The sequence below is a fragment of the Lepisosteus platostomus genome, chromosome 14, assembly GCF_059453375.1.
Source record: "Lepisosteus platostomus isolate fLepPlt1 chromosome 14, fLepPlt1.hap1, whole genome shotgun sequence".
Classification (NCBI taxonomy): Eukaryota; Metazoa; Chordata; class Actinopteri; order Semionotiformes; family Lepisosteidae; genus Lepisosteus; species Lepisosteus platostomus.
The window spans coordinates 24079237-24097568 of record NC_142624.1 but is presented as its reverse complement, the minus strand read 5'-3'; the positions used below and the strand labels follow the sequence as shown (position 1 = coordinate 24097568).

Sequence of the window (18332 nt, the reverse complement as noted above, 5' to 3'; positions counted from 1 at the left end):
TGTCATCAAATCAGGGAATATTATAAAAATCACTTAAGGGACTAAATAATCCATCAGTTTCAAGTTCCTCAAACTAACCCTATGTTGATTTATAAACCTTTTACAATTGAGCCAGACTGGCTGCTTCCTATTGTCCTGTCATTTCTTTCTTTATAAATGGCACATAACTAGATTGGAAGTGATTTTAACCTGGCTGGAGAGCGGCTGCTTCAGTAAAGAAGACATGAACGCATCTTACTTATATTGTCTTTAGACAGAGTTTCAGAATGAAACATAGCAGACCAAAAACATTTCCTTTCTATACCCACAGACGTATAATTGATGAGGATTTGCACACTTTCTGCCATTAGGCGGTAAAGAAGGGGCAAAAAAAACAACAAGCTTTTCATATGGCAAGAGTATTGATCCACAGATACTGTATACAACCTTTTTTACTCTGCTGAGAATTCACATAGAAAAAAAATGCTGCTTTGGGTACTCGCCTTGCGTAGAATTTAAATTCACAATCATAATATTTTCAGTACAGGCCCTAATGCTTTAAACTGCATTAGCAATTTGTGTTAAATTGTTTTAAAATTGTTTTAAAAATGTCTCAATATAAATAACAAATTTCAAGAGGAGCAACAACAGCCAGGAATTAAAAGTACAGTAAAGCGTTTGACTTACTTTTATTGTTCCACATGGGACGGTTGCTTTGCCGACAGTTAAAGAACATAGGCACAGCACATTGAACACAACATGAACCCACTAACAATATGTATGATGAAAAAGAAAAAACATACATTTAATAAAATATACTATCAACTGCCCAAATTAAGCAGGTTAATAGCCTTGGGATTAAAAGATAACTTGGTTCTATTGCATTTGAATCTACAGTAGGTAGTCTAAATCAGTTCCCAGATAGAAGGAGCTCATGTTTACTGCAAGTGGTGGTCATAACAAGTCAATGATTATATTGGCCTTCTGCACTATTTGTTTGACATAGATGTCTGAAAGCTGTAGCTGTTGTGCACCAATAATTTTGCTGGCTACCTTCACAATACTGCTCAGTCTGTTTGACTGCGTAGTCATAGTAAGATGTGGTTCAATCCGCATGACTGAGGGACAAGCTCCTGGCCACATGACAAGGGTGCTGGAACCCCAAGCAGTGTGAGGTCAAACATGGAGCAGCTTGGCTTAGTTTTAAAAGAAAAGACATCAGAAGTGATTACGATTTAGAGCAGCTGAGAATGAACTTGCTCGCTCTCTTCTGTCTGAAACATTTGTTGTAACTCTATTTAATTATAATTTACATTTAAGAAAGGTGGTGTGGCAGTTAGCACTGCTGCTTCACAACGCTTGGGGCCTAGGTTTGATTGTGGACTGGGATGTCTTATATGTGAAGTTTGTGTGTTAGCTGGGGTTTTCACTGGGTGCTCCAGGTTCCTTCCAAAGGTGGGTAGATTCTACATGTGAGTGCCCTGCAATGGAGTCCATTTAGGGTGTAAGTCCACCTTATGCCCTATACTTCTGGTTTCTTGTGACCCTTTCCAAGAATCAGTTCTAATGAAGAACGTTTTTTTTCCCTGCACCTAAAAAAAGTATTGTCTCAAGCCTTCTTCATGTTTTTTACAGTCTTTTCCCTTAAGAGTATTACCTACTGCATTTGAAAATGATAATGGCTATCATGAATCTACATTTTAGTTTCCCGAAATAATTTTTGTTTTTTCATTTCAGCATTGTGGTCTAGAGATTAAGGTCTATGTCTTTCCTTTGTTTCCCCAAATGTAACCTTTAATGCACCTATTATCTCTTTAGGAAGTGAAGAGTGAGCAATACTAATGTATTTAAGCAAGCAGTTTCCACCAATTTTTACAGACTGATGTTGAGTGTGTAGGCAGAATGTTTCCAGGATGAAGATTCCCGTTTGCATTAAGTGCAGCAGACTCTGTATATGCGTATTTGTGTAGTAGTTGTGTTGCCTTATTCAGAGAACCTTGCTGCATTGTCAAAGCTTTATTTTAAGTGTAGATACAAAGGCAACAATAGATTTGATCACAAGCAAGTACAATAAAATAAGACATTTCTAAAATATAACTGATAACATGACAAGGCAAGCATAATGATGTTGGAAAGGAAGTACACTATAAGGACTATGGAAAAAAAGGCAGTAAAGAATTTGAAAACCATTAAATGGCAAGCACAAGTAGTATGCTCATTCACACTGTAGATACACTGAGCATGAGCTCAGGAAAAATTCTCTCAGCAGCATGGACTTTCCTTGATACTTTATTTTAACAAGAAATGTTTGTAAAATATTTTGAAATGGTCATTGTTACGACCCCAAGTGTCTAGGGGAAAAGGGGTGTGACATTTAGGATAATTCTTTTGGAAGCAAGTGGGTTTTGGTGAGGGACTAGGAAGTGCGATAAGGGTAAGGAACTAGAGTGGTGCCAAAGAAAAGAAAATAACAAACAAAATGGAGCTGGCTAGGACAGTAAGGGAAAGCTAATCTGACTACAAAAGAAAACCAGAAACACACGGTCTTCGGCGTCTTCAACACCCTAGCTAACCTGCACTGACTACCCAAAACCATACAAGACAAATGGCACTCACCCGTACTAAACTAGTGTACTAATACAAAATCAACTAAGTGTGTAAGTGTACCCAACAACCTAAACTAACCTTAAATACAAAAGTTCACACAAAAACACAAGTGAACCAGGAATACAAATAAGGGAAAACAAGAGTAATCAACAGGAGCAGGGTACAAAAGAACACAAAAGTTGAACATGTAACACTAGGGCAAGGTAATGACAAAACAAGGATGAACACACAAACAAACGAAAGTACAAAGAAACTAACAAAAAAAACCAACAAAACAACAAAGCCGAAGCTATACGAAAATACACAAACATAAAGCAAAACAAACCAACAAACGAAGCCGAAGCAATAACCAGAAGCGAAGCGATAACCAAACCCAAACAGTACCGAAGTCAAACGAAAGGCCTTTTCTTCCTGAAAGACTCCATGTTAAATAGTGAATAAAATGAGTTCTGATTGGCTGAGGGCTGATTGATGATGTCATACTGAAACAGTGGTGTGATGGTTGGCCAGTGGAAAAGGGAGAACAATCAAAGGTCAGCAGTGTGGACAAAAATACACACAGAACACACACTGGGACGTAACAGTCATTTAATGTATACCACAAATACCTGGAAATGGCAAAATGGCAGAAAAAGGTAACAATAAAAAGTGAAAGTAAAAACGGCTAAGGGGGTAGCTTTGACTTTAAATTGGTATTGGATATAAACTGTAGAAGCTCACATTAAAAGTTAGTTTAGGGATGTAATGTATCAAACAAATCATATTATGGTGATCCATATTTAGACTGAGAAAAGATAGTTGAATGATTGTGAAAATGAACCAAACCTAATGGCACATAGAATTACTTATCCCATTCAACAGACAGATGAAAGTGGCAAAAGGACGAGAAGAGAATCTGAGGGAGGACAGATCAGCACAGAACGAGAAACTAGTAAAATAGCGAAAGCATAATCTTACATTATACAACAGTGAGATTAACAGTGGATAGTAGTTGGAGATTTATAGATTTGGTGAAATCTGAAACGTACCCAGAACATCTGCAACATAAAAACATATTGACTCACCCCCGCCTCCCTAACTCCACAAATGTGTCATTAGCTTGCAATCCACTTGTATCCAGACAAACGCAGGACATTATTTCTGAGAAATAATCTTGAAATCAAGCTCTCTTACTTCAATAACTAATTACTGAACATTATTATCTGAGTGCTACCAAATATTTTTTGCACACTATATCTAAGGAAAAATACTGCATAAGAAAATAATGTTGTTAAGCTCATTTCATGCAAATATTTCAACATCATAAACTACAGTATTTCTATACAGTAAATAACAAATGGGTTTGTACAAATTCCACTTGCAATTTTCTTCAATATAGACATCAGGGTTTCGATCTTCTAATGCGCTTTTTTTAATATTGACAGATTTACACATTCTAATGTACACCTGTAGAAAGAATCTGTCTTTTTTCAGAAGATACATTTATAATCTTTATAATGTCAGAATCAATCTGAATTTCTCCCATAAATGAAAAACCGGGGAGCATAGTACTTTAAAAGTACCTTTTACACTTTAAAAAGTACAATTATACTTTTTGTATTACAACATTTCTAGTTATGCATAACTGCACAAATGTAGGTTACTCAAGAGTGAAAGAATGCTTTAAAGATACAGTTGTGCTATTCATTCCGAGCCAACTGGTCCTATTTTTGTAAATGTTGGTCATGAATTCTGGTGCCCACACTCTTGTTTTCAAACTTTCATCAATAGTAACCTTTAAAAGTTGACATGTATATTAACATCTATGAAGTAACTCCCGACCAGTGATGTGTGCAAAATAAGTAATTTGACGCATTTCAGAAAATGAACAACAACACAGTCAAAAGACAGGAAATGTGAAAGGCCCCAGATGTAGCAGGACATAATTAAACTGAAATTACCTTTTCAATTTAAGCTTCAGCAAGTTGGCTGTACCTCATTACCTCAGTAATGTCCATATTAATTAGTAATGGCAAAATAGACTGTACTGGTGCACAAAATGTACACATCTGGTCTAAATTAAACCATCATCTACCATTAGGAGCCTTTCCCACCTAGATGACATTTGTTAAATTCTCAATTGGTTTTTAAAAGGGTTTGGCATTGACAAAGTCTCTTGTGTTCATGTAAAGCAGAAAAAAAATGAGCTGCAGAACACGAAGTGAACCTCATTAACAGAGAAAAAGAGAACAAAATTGAAATCAAATCTACCTACGTTTGGTATAGCTTTCATTGATCAGTCACATTATTCTGTTTAAAGCAAGTTAATTATTAAATAGAAGTATTACACAGAAAATGTGCTTAAGACTGAATGACTTGTTGAACTATGCAAGTTTAATTTTCTGGTCTAATAACAACATACACGTTTTCAATATCCCACTTTTGACTCAGTTTTCTTTGTAAGAAAGTGGGGGAAAAAGCTTCTGACAGCCTAGAATTGAAGACAGAGATGTGTGTGAATGACACATGAACAGGATAGACCTTATAAATAAGTAAATAAGTGCTGTATTGCATAGCTTTCGAAGTAAAGTAAATGTTACTCTAAAAGCTATGAAATTATAATGCAAAAGCCAAATATCCACTGATCAATTAAGCTCAAAACTGTTCTGATTTAACACTGACCACACTTATCAAAAATAGATTAATCCATATTTCATGTCTAACTTTGCTAATTTTCTGACTTAAATATTAATGTTTCAAGTTAAAAACATCAGATTAAACCTAAAGAAATGTGTCAGTACATAAAATGTGGACTGCTGTATCTCCAACAATATATGTTCCAATGTAGAATCCTGCAACCTCTCTTTAAATTTCATTCTCCTGACAGACAAATATCTTTGCAAAATATATTGCTACCATGGAAAAAAACTGTCTTTCATATATCTGAACTGATTGTAGAATTACTTTGAAAAGTATGAAGCTCTCTTGTAATCAATAATTTCATTTTCCCCATATAGACTGAAGCTCTAAGTGAGATACAGTGTGCTTTAAACTGATGTTTAAACTTGAAAAGATTATTAACTTTATTTCTGGGTCAGTTTTATATTTCCCATGGTGTTAAATTATATGAATATTTGAATTTGAGCTTTTACAGTATCATTATATATTCAACAAAAATATTTTGGACAAATGGATGTTACTTTCGTTTCCTCAGGATTGTATATGCTCTCTTTCACAGACACCTTCCCTATAATTAAAGCTGATTTGAATATTCCATTAGAACACAAAACATCTTCAGTGTAATCAAAATAAATAAATCTTTATTTTTTTACTTTATAAATCTCCCCTTATACATCCCACATGACAAAGGTAAGAAAGTCCCTTTAAATTTCTGTCCATTTACAAATACAGATAACACTTGCCATAAATTTGTTAGTATCTATTACAAAGAATATTTAATTTTTAAAGAACAAAAATCACCCCTGTTTTTTTGATACAGTATATAGAGACATCAGGGCTTGAAACCACAACATGTTACCAGTTCTGTTGATAATTTCCAATTTTCTTTGATTTCTATTGATTGTCTAATAAAGTATTACTCTTGTTAATAAGACTGCAAAGTATATATTTTTAATATGACTAAGCTGGCTTTAACATATAGAGAACACAATGTAAAAAGAAAACATTCTTGCTGTGCACGCGATAAAGTTTATTGTTATGAATACTCCTGTCTCAGGCAAACCAACTAGATTAAACCCTCTGGTATAAAATGACGTCCTAGAAAAGTTTCCTGAATAACTCAAGAAAAGCGAAACTATTTACATCTCTCTTATATAAAACTATTTTTAATAAATGTTATTGTCATGCTGGCTTCAGGTCTGGAAAATATACATTTTTCATGATAACATTTCTTTAACAAATTAATTATTTGAGACAGCTCGGACAAAAGGCATTTAGTGATTGCAATACAACACAGGTAATTCAAAGTGACAAAAGTGAAAACAGTAGTTGCTCAGTTCAAGTCCAGAGTTAAAGGTATTGCACAGCTAGCTCCTCATAGAGGTCACATTAGTAAGGCATCAGACTGAAATAAATGCATGCAGATTTACAGTAGACACTTTCTTAAGGTACATTTTCACTAACCAGGCAAACAGCCATTTCAAGTTTTATCACCTTTTCCAATTACACATACACTCGAACCAACAACACTTACTTAAATACAGCACAGAAAAAATAAAAATAACAGCCCTTAGAACTTGACTTTAGCTGACCAAAAGCTCATACACATTTGAACAAAGGAGTTAACAGTAGCTCATAACAGCAGCATTAGTGTCTCCTGAAGCTTTGTGTAGGATACATAGAGGAAATGTCATATATATATTTTTATTTTCTAAATACATGATTGAAAAAAAATAGCAGTCTGGTTGTTATCAGTGCATGTTATTACCAGTGTTTGAAGTGATATTTGTCCACAGCGTTTCTTTTGTTAAACTGTAAATAAATAAAAAAACATTATTAAGACATAAACTAACATATAGCCATGTTAAAACATTCTGACTAATTAATGAATTGGTAAGTCTGTTCAGATCTAGTTTCTAACTGCCATATTTTACCACCATCTGAAAAATAAATTTGATTTCCTGGGAAAGGCTTAAGATGAACTGTGAACTGTATACATTGATCCACATGGGCACCACTCATAGTTATCAAAAGGAAGGATTCAAGGGATTTGTACTAAGCCTTAAGCCTAGGAGTAGAACTTGAACATTTTTGGTATCACAGTCTCACTGGAAGTGTGCTTCTATTGTGTGTATATTAGGGAGAAACCATTAGATTTTGTATCTGTAATTATATGACCATTAAAATAAACTTGACAAGGCTTGAACTCCCAGTGGCACACTTTTGACAGAATGTTACTCATTCTCAGTGAAGTCCGTACCTTCAATTTTAACTAGGCACAAAGAGAATACTTTTATCCTAAATTCCTAGCACACATGATGAAATCCTTGAAATAATTTTATTTTGGAAAGTAAACCTAATGTAATTAAAGTTTTAAAAAGTAAGGTGAAGGAAAGTGGTATTACCATGCTCATGTCTGTTCTCTCTTCATAGCTGGAGATCTTCTGGGAGAGACAGCAGCGAGGAGCTCATTCACAATCTCCTGCCTTATTTCGTCAGCTATACTGTCCTTGATCTGAGGAGTGGGAAAAGTGTTGACAAATAAAAATGCAATTATGCGTTTATTATTGCAGATTTATTTAAGATCTAGAACAAGTTGTATAATGCAAACTCATGACGAATATCTGTAGAAAGACTGGCAGTCCCAAAAGGGTAAACTATGAAACATCCTACCTGCGCTGTCAATCATCCAAAGAGAACAAAAATGTTTATTGCAATGGAATATGGAACAATAACATTCAAATAAATAAAATGCGCAGGACTATCCCATGATTTTGCTTATATTTTGCTTGGTGGAAAACAGATATCAGGAATGCAAAAAGATCAAATATTTAAACTCAATGCTGATTTGTGCTCAAAACTGACATTTCAACAGCCCTATATAAATTATAGATGAAGTATCATCTTCATATCCTCCAAGTCACTCCAAACGTTATTTAACCAGATACACTAAGAGTATACGTCATAAAATCATTATTGAGTATATGGACAAAGTCAAAATACCGAGGAAGAGATTGTCCAACATTTTGGCTGATTGGACACAGAATGACCCTGTAGGTTATGTCTATATTTGTTTCTTTCTGCATAGATATGTATATAAATATTGTAACGCTTACGGCCGACAAGCACTGTGTGTAAGAGCCGGCGTACCAGAGCGGGTGACGTCACCGCCCTTCCCTGTGATAGCAGGACCACAGCTACTGGGCTGTGGAGAGATCTCTCTTTAGCTCACGGGGCTAGGTCGCTGCAGAGAGACGCGGAAGTCCCGGGTTCGAGCCTCCAGTCGGGATGGGGCCGACCAGATGCGGCAAGGGCGCCCGCCTGAGCCCCCGTTGTGTTACATTGGTGTCAGAAGCGGGATGGGACAGCCCTTCGCCGGGGACGGCGATTTAAGCAGGGGAGAGTGTAACGCTTACGGCCGACAAGCACTGTGTGTAAGAGCCGGCGTACCAGAGCGGGTGACGTCACCGCCCTTCCCTGTGATAGGAGGACCACAGCTACTGGGCTGTGGAGAGATCTCTCTTTAGCTCACAGGGCTAGGTCGCTGCAGAGAGACGCGGAAGTCCCGGGTTCGAGCCTCCAGTCGGGATGGGGCCGACCAGATGCGGCAAGGGCGCCCGCCTGAGCCCCCGTTGCGTTACAATATTCATAGACACCTCTTGCCAAATATATTTAAAACACCACAAAATCTGCAAGTAGCAAATACAGTACATTTGCTATAATGCTGTATTGTACGCACTGCTGAAGACATCTACATAAAAGACAATTATCATATAGCTCATATAACCTACATTTGTCCTTGATTTTCTACCATACCTTTCTAGCTACATTATTTAGTGATTGGAAAGAAACAAAAGCACAAGGGGAAAAAAACAGTCCAGGGTCAACACTGCATTTAACCACTTTCTTAAGGAAAGATAAGACTTACCTCCTTTATAAGTTGTTTCATCTGGGGACTGGTTGTTCCTACTCTTCTACCGCCTTCCTCTGACAAAGCTGATGGCAACGATAGGTCGTCTCCCAGGCATTCTTCCACACTCTTGGAGTCCTCTTCTCGTTCCGCCTGGAGACTCTTCTTCACAACGGGCCTCATGGGAGGAGAGGGAGTGAGGACCACCGAAGCTCGGTAACGGCCTTCTCTCTGTAACGAGGACAGTTCCGGTGTCTGCGGTCTCCGATTCGTGCCCAGGTTCCGTTGTGTTCTGACAGGACTTGCTGACCCAGAAGAGTGTTCTGAAACCACAGAAGGAGCAGCACTGCTCCCATCGTCTCCCCCGGGCTCCTCGTATCTCAGCTCAGACTTCAAATACAGCTGCTCTCTGAGAAGCTCGTTGACCTGCAAGTGGGCGATTCAGGATGGCTTGAAGCACATTACTCATACACAAATGTGAAGTTTGAAAACACAAAAAAGGCAAAAGGTAGTGTTAACTGAACTGCCAACCAAGCAAATGGAACCACTGTCCCTTTGCATGAGGAAAAACACTGAAATACTTACTGGTTCCATCACATTCATTGGAGAGTTGCAAGACAGACTGTCCATACTATGAGTTCCATGGAGGCCCTGTAACAGTGGATGTAGCAAAAATAGAAAGGAAAAAAGAAATAAAAGTGTATTATATACTGGAAAATGTCCATTAAACAAAGATAATTTTATAACATGTATAGAAAATTATAATGCAGATGTATCAGCTGTAACGTACTAGAATGATTCTTGTGTGTGCTCATTTTTTAAAATGTCTTTTACCGGTAACTTTGTTTACTTGATGCAACCAGTATCAGGAATAAGCGGCTTTCTCATTATGATAAGAGGGATGGTATCTTTGTTTACCACTGTACACAGTATTTATGTGGTATTTATCTGGGAATATGCATGTAAATTGTGTTTTCGCTTTGTTCATAGTTAGATCTCTGATAAGTGACTAATAAGCAGGATTAATGGTAACGATATTACCATTAATTTATCTCTTTTTGAAAAAACTAGTTTTATGGTAAATATTACTTAAATATTTAAACAGTGATTCAAAAACACCTTTAGATATTTAGAATTGGATCAATGGATGAAAAAACCTACACCTACAGATGCAGCCATTCAAAGTGCACGGTACAGACACCGCAGTACAGATACCGCAGGTATGATGACACGCGATACCGCAGTGCGTGATTGGTTGACCGACAGGGGCACTCGTGGTCTTTACTGTGCCCGTTGTAGATATTGAATTTTATGCTCAGCAATCTTAGTAGCTGAGCATAAAAAGAATAGGAGCATACTGTAAAGTGTGTGAAGGCCATAAACGATATTAATTTTGGAACGTAAACATACAGTATATGGCTGGTCTTGGTACTTTAAAGAAAAAAATACACACCAGTATTCCATTTCTCCCTAAACATTGTAAGCTTCGAAGTCTTTAACTAACGTGATACCGGAGTCAACAAGCATACTTTTAGAATTTGATTAAAAGGGAATATAATATGGAATCGCGTATCTAAAGAATTTAATAACGGTATGATTATATCCGTGTACTGCGGCAGAGCTATGTAGGGCTGTTTCGCCTGCCTGATCATGCGAGCTCTCTTGTAGCCTACTGGTCTAGGTGCGTGACTACCAACTGGCAGGTTGTGTGTTCGAATCCAGCTGGTGCTGGACTTTTCATTTTTATTTATTTATTTTTTAATCGCGTAACATAAACATATTACCGTATGCAAACTGTACTGTATACAGTATGTATATGTATATTTAATGTCTTAACTGTGCCCGTTTAATTGAATTAAAAAAAAATTATTTAACACGAACATTAAGCTGTTTACATCTTCCGCCTGAGAACAGTCACCCGTTGCTACCCAACGCAGAATGGTGATTGGCTGACACTATCTAACACCCCTCTGATTGGAGAAAAAAGACGTGCTGGTGTGCTATACACACTACCAGGAAGAGGATTTCTTTCTATTCAAAACGTGTATTTTAAAAGTTTAAGAAGTAAAAACCTTACAGCGTACACAGATTTCTAAACTGATCAGGATCGTTATCTTTGTCTTATGCATAATAATGTTCACCGCTCTGTCCAGCAAATTAATAATAAACTTTATTTTATATAGCGTTTTAAACGAATAAGTAATTAGATTGCTCATAAACCTAATCACTTGCTTTTTCTTTTTATTTAGGCTCAGATTTCAACTATAGATCGTATTATTAATAACCATAATAACAACCAACCAACAAAAACAACCATATAAACATAATGGTGGTGCTGGACCTTCCAGTTTTATTTATTTATTTTTTAATTGCGTAACATAAACATATTACCGTATGCAAACTGTACTGTATACAATGTGTATATGTATATTTAATGTCTTAACTGTGTCCGTTTAAGTATTGAATATTCATATCTAATTTTACCACTGAAGGGAAATCTTAACATAAACATACAGTATATGGCTGGTCTCGGTACTTTAAAGAAAACATAAACACCAGTATTCCATTTCTCCCTAAACATTTTAAGCATCGAAGTCTTTAACTAACGCGATACCGGAGTCAACAAGCATACTTTTAGAATTTGATTAAAAGGGAGTATAATATGTTTAAGTTCCAAAATTAATATCGTTTATGGGCTTCACACGCGTTGCAGTATGCTCAGGCACTAAGTAAAAGGAGATGCTTCGTATTGCTTGACTAATTTTAAAAACTAAGTTATAAATATAAAAATTGCAGGCGCTGCTCTGGTGCGTCGGCTCCTACACCTGTCTGCCGTAAGCGTTACAATATACATACAGTACCCAACACTGCTTGTACCCATCTGTCATGCAAATAAAACACCTTGAATTGAATTGAATTGAGGGGAGAAGGGGGGGATACTAAAGCCAATACTGGCTCAATGGGCTTCGACGTGCTAATGCATTGGTTTAACGGTCCGGGTGTGGCAGGCTTCCAATGTCAACTCGACTCGATTAGAAGACAATGAACGTATTTTAGCCCTAAATGAATTAATAGCAAACATGGTTTACATAAAATACATTTTTCCAAGAAAGTTTATAATAATACGATCTATAGTTGAAATCTGAGCCTACTTTAAAAATAAAGGAAAAGCATTTTCAGAGAGCAATCACGCTGTTTATGTAGAAAAAGTGATTAGGTTTATGAGCAATCTAATTACCTATTCGCTTAAAACGCTATATAAAATAAAGTTTATTTAGAGATGAATGATCAGTGTCGCAGTTTAAATAATGTGAGTCAGGAAACTAACACAGCGCCACCGGATTTAATAACGCAATAAAAACGCTATAAAATAATGTGACACAGTACAGCACAGTACAACAATACTGACCATGACTTTAGAAGCATAAATTACCTTACACTCAATTTAAACACAAGCTGTCTTTCTGTATGAACCTCTAAGCTGGTTCATACAGAAAATGTAGAAATGCATTAGCCTGATCATGATTAAAAAACACATAATTAAACACGCGTTTGCGATTTAAATCAGAACACGATTTAAATCAATATAAATGTTTATATTGTAACGCATACTGTCCAGCCTCCATTTCTCTATAAAAATTTACTGTTGCACACACACACACACAAAAGAAGCAGGAACCGCTGTCAGAAGGGAAGATATGTTCAAAATATCGCAAATATCGATCATGTTGCGATATTTTGAAATATAAAAGTCAATTGATTGTCCATAATATCGCTTACCTATTTTTTCGAAGAAATGTTTGTTAAAATAAAAGTCCAGCACCAGCTGGATTCGAACACAACCTGCCAGTTGGTAGTCACGCACCTAGACCAGTAGGCTACAAGAGAGCTCGCATGATCAGGCAGGCGAAACAGCCCTACATAGCTCTGCCGCAGTACACGGATATAATCATACCGTTATTAAATTCTTTATATACGCGATTCCATATTATATTCCCTTTTAATCAAATTCTAAAAGTATGCTTGTTGACTCCGGTATCACGTTAGTTAAAGACTTCGAAGCTTACAATGTTTAGGGAGAAATGGAATACCGGTGTGTATTTTTCCTTGTGATATTTTAAGCTCTAGTTGAATGATAGGTGTCGGATTTTAAATCATTTTCGTAGCTAGAAATTATGAAACGCCCTGTTAAAAGCAAGGAAGTTTTTATGCCCCGTTGAAGTAAAACAAAATGCCTGACAAAGTATGGCTTGGACAGATTCCAAGTGCTTGTACAAATGTGCTAAAGAAATTATACTTTGAGTATACAGCTTGTCCAAAGTCATCCATTATTAATACTATTAGTAATATCTTCAGTAAAGGCTTTGATGCATAAATATTTCTGATAAAGGTAGGTTGTGTACTTTTGTCCAACTAAGCAATCTTGCTTTCATAAAATATACCAACATTTTAATGACTGATGATTAACATGCTGTAATACACAGTTCAAAATTAAAGGCTCAAATGCTGTACATGAGAGGTTAAGCTCCCCCTGGCGGTTTTACAAGGCGACGCCGGATAGTTAGTCACGTGACACACGTGAAACGTGTGATACCGCGTGATACTGCGTGATACTGTGACACGCCCACCGGGGTATGCCGCGAAATACCTCACCCATTTTGAATGGCTGCATCTGTACCAGTAGGAACAACGTTGGTCAATAGGAATTATTTTTTGTTCAGCAGAATGTGCTGAAAAGGTCTCTGAATGCATTTTAGCATACAGTAAGCATCATGACAAATCTGAATCATATGGCTGAATACTTGCCGGTTTCAATCAAAACAGAGCCTTAACACATCACTCGATTTCATTCACATGCCTGTCATTTTAATGGTTTCAATACATAACCCATCTCAACTAAGCACACTGTAGTAATGCATGTGGGAAGGCAGCTGCACTTTGAATGATGAGCTTGCCAGTACTAACCATGGGAGGGTGATAGAGGTTGGAGTGGTGTGAGGCATGAAGCTGATCCTCCAGAGACAGCAGTCGATCCTCCAGCTGCAGCTCCAGCTCCTGCAGCTCCTGCCGCACTGCATTGCGCAGGTGTTGCAACTGCTGAGCTTCCTGTCTAGAAAGGAAATGCACCATTTATTGAACCTAACGCAACTACTCCAGGAAGAGGCCGTTGGTAGAAATGTGCATTTTTAAGGGATGTACTCATTTCTAAAAAAAAAAGACTCTTACGGAAAGGCTCTTCAGAGTTATGAATACAGGGCTGAAGCTACCGAGAATGAATTTAAGACAGGTTTTCCATAACTCTGTACCCTAAATGTATGTTGTGATAGAGCTAAATACTTTGCAATATAACAGTAACCAAAAATGTAACTGTAGAAGACAAAATCTGTCAAAAACCTTGCAGGTTACTGAAAGAGCAATACTGTACCTCTCTTCGTCTGTCAGATGTTGGTATACCATAGACTGTTGTCTCATCATTGACAGCTCCAAATCCATCATCTGATTCCGAAAGACATTAAGGCTCTTCCTCATGACCTGCAGCTCTTGAAATGTATTCTAAAATGCACAAGAGTTATGACTACCAGCATTCTTCTATCTTATTACACAATGCAATATTTTGTTTTTGAAATACTTAAAAGCACTAAGCATCAGATCACAAAATATTAAAATGCTACTAAATTGGGCAAATTGAAGTGTAAATAAAATAACTTGCCTCATAAAGTGGTAAAATGGATCTTTGCGAATTGAACATCGATGTAGTAGAAAGGTCTTCACCCCTCAGGGTAGAATACTAGAAAAAAATAAGTTAAACAACCATATTATCTATAGACATGCAGACACCTGTAAAGGAGGTTGAGAAAAAAGTGAAAGAGAAAAGGGCAAGAATTACAACTTCTGCAAATGAAACTGGCAGATTTGATCTTGGCAAAGATTTAGAATAGAAATGTAATTTTAAAATAGACATTTTACAATATTTGCATTAGCGGGAAAACAAAACTACAGTTTCTAAAACCTGAAATAACTGAGACTTTAAAATATCAAGACAATCCTGTGTGAGGAAGTAAAAATTAAGATTGACAGGGACAGATAAAAATAGAAATATTAAGCACATATACAGATCAATGCTGCAGGTGTAGAATAACTGTCAACAACATTAATGTTTCTTAAAGAATCACTTCAGAGAGACCTTATGCAAAACCGATGACTGAACCATTCTACAGGGAGTTGCTAATATACGGCAGGGTTAGAAACCAGAAAATCAAGACTTAAAGAGAAACGTATTTAAGGTAAAATTTCCCCATAAGAACAATGTTAATATGGGGAGTTAGGTACTGTAAGAGCATAAACTTTTCCAAAGAGATTTAAAGCTGGAAGGCTTTTCCCCCATAAGAATCAACAGAATAGAGCAGGGTTTGGGACCATTATTATTATTATTAATGTTACCATACCTAACTATTTAAAATGCTACTTACATTTTGTACCTGCACTATGGTTGGAATTCATCATTCCATGGATGCAAAAAAAAAAAAAATTAAGAAGTCATCTTCACCAGCTACACAAAATACAAGGCTTTTTCTGCATGAAACCTGAAAACAATATACTGATATGCGGATAATTTTTTCATTGTTTCTTAAATATCTTGATAATGTTAGTGTATACAGAGATTGTAAGTAGTGTATGACGGGGCTACTTTAAATAGGGACTCCTGTAGATTGTAAATGACCACACATGACATGGAAGTGCTACATTTAGTACAAAAGAAACCTCAAATCTCTTCACAAACTTTCACGATTCATCACAGCATAAACAATTAGGATTTAAAATTGAGCTACTATAGGAGTTAATTTTTTTTTTATTTGACCTCTATTCTTAATGAAACCTCAGAAACAAGTGTCCATATTCACGTAACATACTCTGCTTTTTAAAAGGTTTCTGATATTTTCCTTTAACATGTTTTACTTTTTACTCAAAACAATCTTTGGCCAGAATATCTTATGACCCCCTGCAGGAAACAAGCGTTGCCAGTTATAAATGCAACACTCAAGAACTACTTAAATGATATGATCAGTTCATTCAGTGAAATTGCCAGTATGTGTAAAAGTAAAGCAAAAGCTAATATACTTCCTTGTGTGCAGGGATATTTCACAAACAGTATATAATGTAACATACAGCCCATTCAATGTGCATATATGGCTTGGGACGGGTCAGATACATATCATCTTCTGGTGCATAATTGAAATTACAGGTAATTGTTCTGCTGACGGAAGGCATGAGCCCTAGTCAGTCCAAGATTCCATTAAACTTCACACAACATGCTTTAACTGATATGTGCATAATATTCCAAATATTCTATGGAGTACTAACTGTAGAGAAGCAGAAAACCACTGTTTTGTATGTCAGACGCTTCTACGAATCTAGTATGAAAATCAGCACTCACCTGGGACAGGTTCTGCACAGTGTTCCTAATGTCGTGCAAGACTCTTCTCAGTTGCATCTCTGTTGTTGAAGGAGGACGACTATGACGTGGATACGGGCAAGGGGATGGAGGATAAGGGCAAGAAGAAAATGAGTAAGAGGATCCACATGTGCTATAGGGGGGGACATTAGGAACACTACACGTACTCCATGACCTCATATGCTCACAAAGGGGCCTGCTGTGCCAGTCTGAAGGAGTGCTGTGCAGTGAACACATTGACTGAGTCATGTGTTGTGGCATCTGCAAAGGATAGGGAGGAATTTTGCTGTGCAGTTCCTCCTCTATGTCCCTGGGGAAAACAGTCTGCTCCGTTTTCACAGGAGGCGTGTTTATAATGAGCGTAGACTTGCATTGGGGCTGTTCCTCTTCCTCTGCTAGGGGTTCCTCCTGCTCTTCTGGGGTGTATCGGTAGGTGAATGAGGGGGGAGTGCAGCGGGCTCGGCTGCCAGGATGCAAGTTGATTTTTACAGAAGACACCACACGTGTGGGGCTGAGAAGGGAAGAGGGCAGGGAGCTGGCTCTCCTTAAAGGGTATCTGTCTTTTTCCCATAACAGGTCTCTGGATTTCACTCGAACAGAGGGAGACCTCATGCGACTCTCATTAGACACAGGACAAGCTTTCTGCTGGGCTCGGTGAAGGGCATCCCACACTTTTTCAGAAGCGGAAAGCACACATGGTGGTTCTTCGGGGTCTGTAGTTGAGTGAGGCTCATCCGTTTCAGAAGTCCCACGCTCCATAGGTTTTGGAATCTGGTGGACAGAGAATACAGGGACTACCTCTTCACTGGCAGCCTCATCTGCTCCTGCTTTTAAGGCTTCTGTTTCAAGTGTATTGGAACCATCTATGGTGGACTGGGGTAAAAAGGCCTCTTTTCCCAGCATTTCCTGAAAGACTGACTGCTCCCGAGCCAGAGGGGTGGCCAACTCGCCTGCAGTGGATGTCACCGTTGTCTCACTGTCACAGCTATCGGAGCTCTCCTGAAACTAATGAGAAAAACAAACCACATGAATAAATTAAATGTAATCACAACACATAGAGAGCAGGTAAAATCTGATTTACTTTGTTCAGTGAGAACAATATGTTATTTACAGCCTATTAATTAATTAATTTGAACACATTTGAGCACTAATATGATTTGGAAAGTAGTTTTTCATGCCACTCATTGATAATTACTGCTATTCCAGATTTCATGCATAAAACACACTGAAATAATTACCTTCAAGTAATTAGTAGAACCATCTGCTGAAGGATCTTCGGCAAAACCACTGCTATCGGAGTGCTGACTTGCAGTTCTTAATAACTGTTCTGAAGAGGAGAGGTTAACATATCAAGAGTAATACTCTAGCATATACATATTTAAGCAATAACAGCCTTTGTCATTTAAACATGTTAAAGAGAAAACTTTTAGATGTTCATTTCTGTTTAAGTATTCAGAATCTTGTACAGTTTTCAAATATGTACTTTAAAGCTTGCAGTCATCACAATTTCAAGCAACAAATAATAGTTATAACATACACAACCTACTCCACGCATTCAATTAAAAAAAAGAATAGATAACTATTATGTAAGAAAAATGGAAATGCCAAGATTGCAAAAGTATTTAAACTCTTTGCTGTGGCAAACAAATTAATTTAGGTGCACAGATTCAGTAATGGGACGATAAATTATTTGAGTGGGCTATGCGTGCAATAATAGTGGTTCAT

The 18332-nt window shown here is 37.1% G+C and overlaps 1 protein-coding gene across 5 annotated transcripts in view; it reads right to left on the bottom strand.

Annotated features, from left to right (window-relative positions):
• Positions 1–5863: 5863 nt before the first annotated feature.
• itprid2 (ITPR interacting domain containing 2) overlaps positions 5864–18332 on the bottom strand; it is a 53743-nt gene continuing 41274 nt past the window's right edge. For all 5 annotated transcript variants that reach the window (XM_088605163.1, XM_088605167.1, XM_088605164.1 and 2 more), the window contains 9 exons: positions 17846–17934; positions 16590–17612; positions 14865–14942; positions 14580–14707; positions 14120–14264; positions 9740–9805; positions 9173–9580; positions 7650–7759; positions 5864–7056 (listed from right to left, as the gene is read on the bottom strand). In XM_088605163.1, the coding sequence (XP_088461289.1) occupies positions 7655–7759; positions 9173–9580; positions 9740–9805; positions 14120–14264; positions 14580–14707; positions 14865–14942; positions 16590–17612; positions 17846–17934 (2042 nt within the window). In that variant the 3' untranslated portion in view covers positions 5864–7056; positions 7650–7654. The remainder of the gene's footprint in view (positions 7057–7649; positions 7760–9172; positions 9581–9739; positions 9806–14119; positions 14265–14579; positions 14708–14864; positions 14943–16589; positions 17613–17845; positions 17935–18332) is intronic.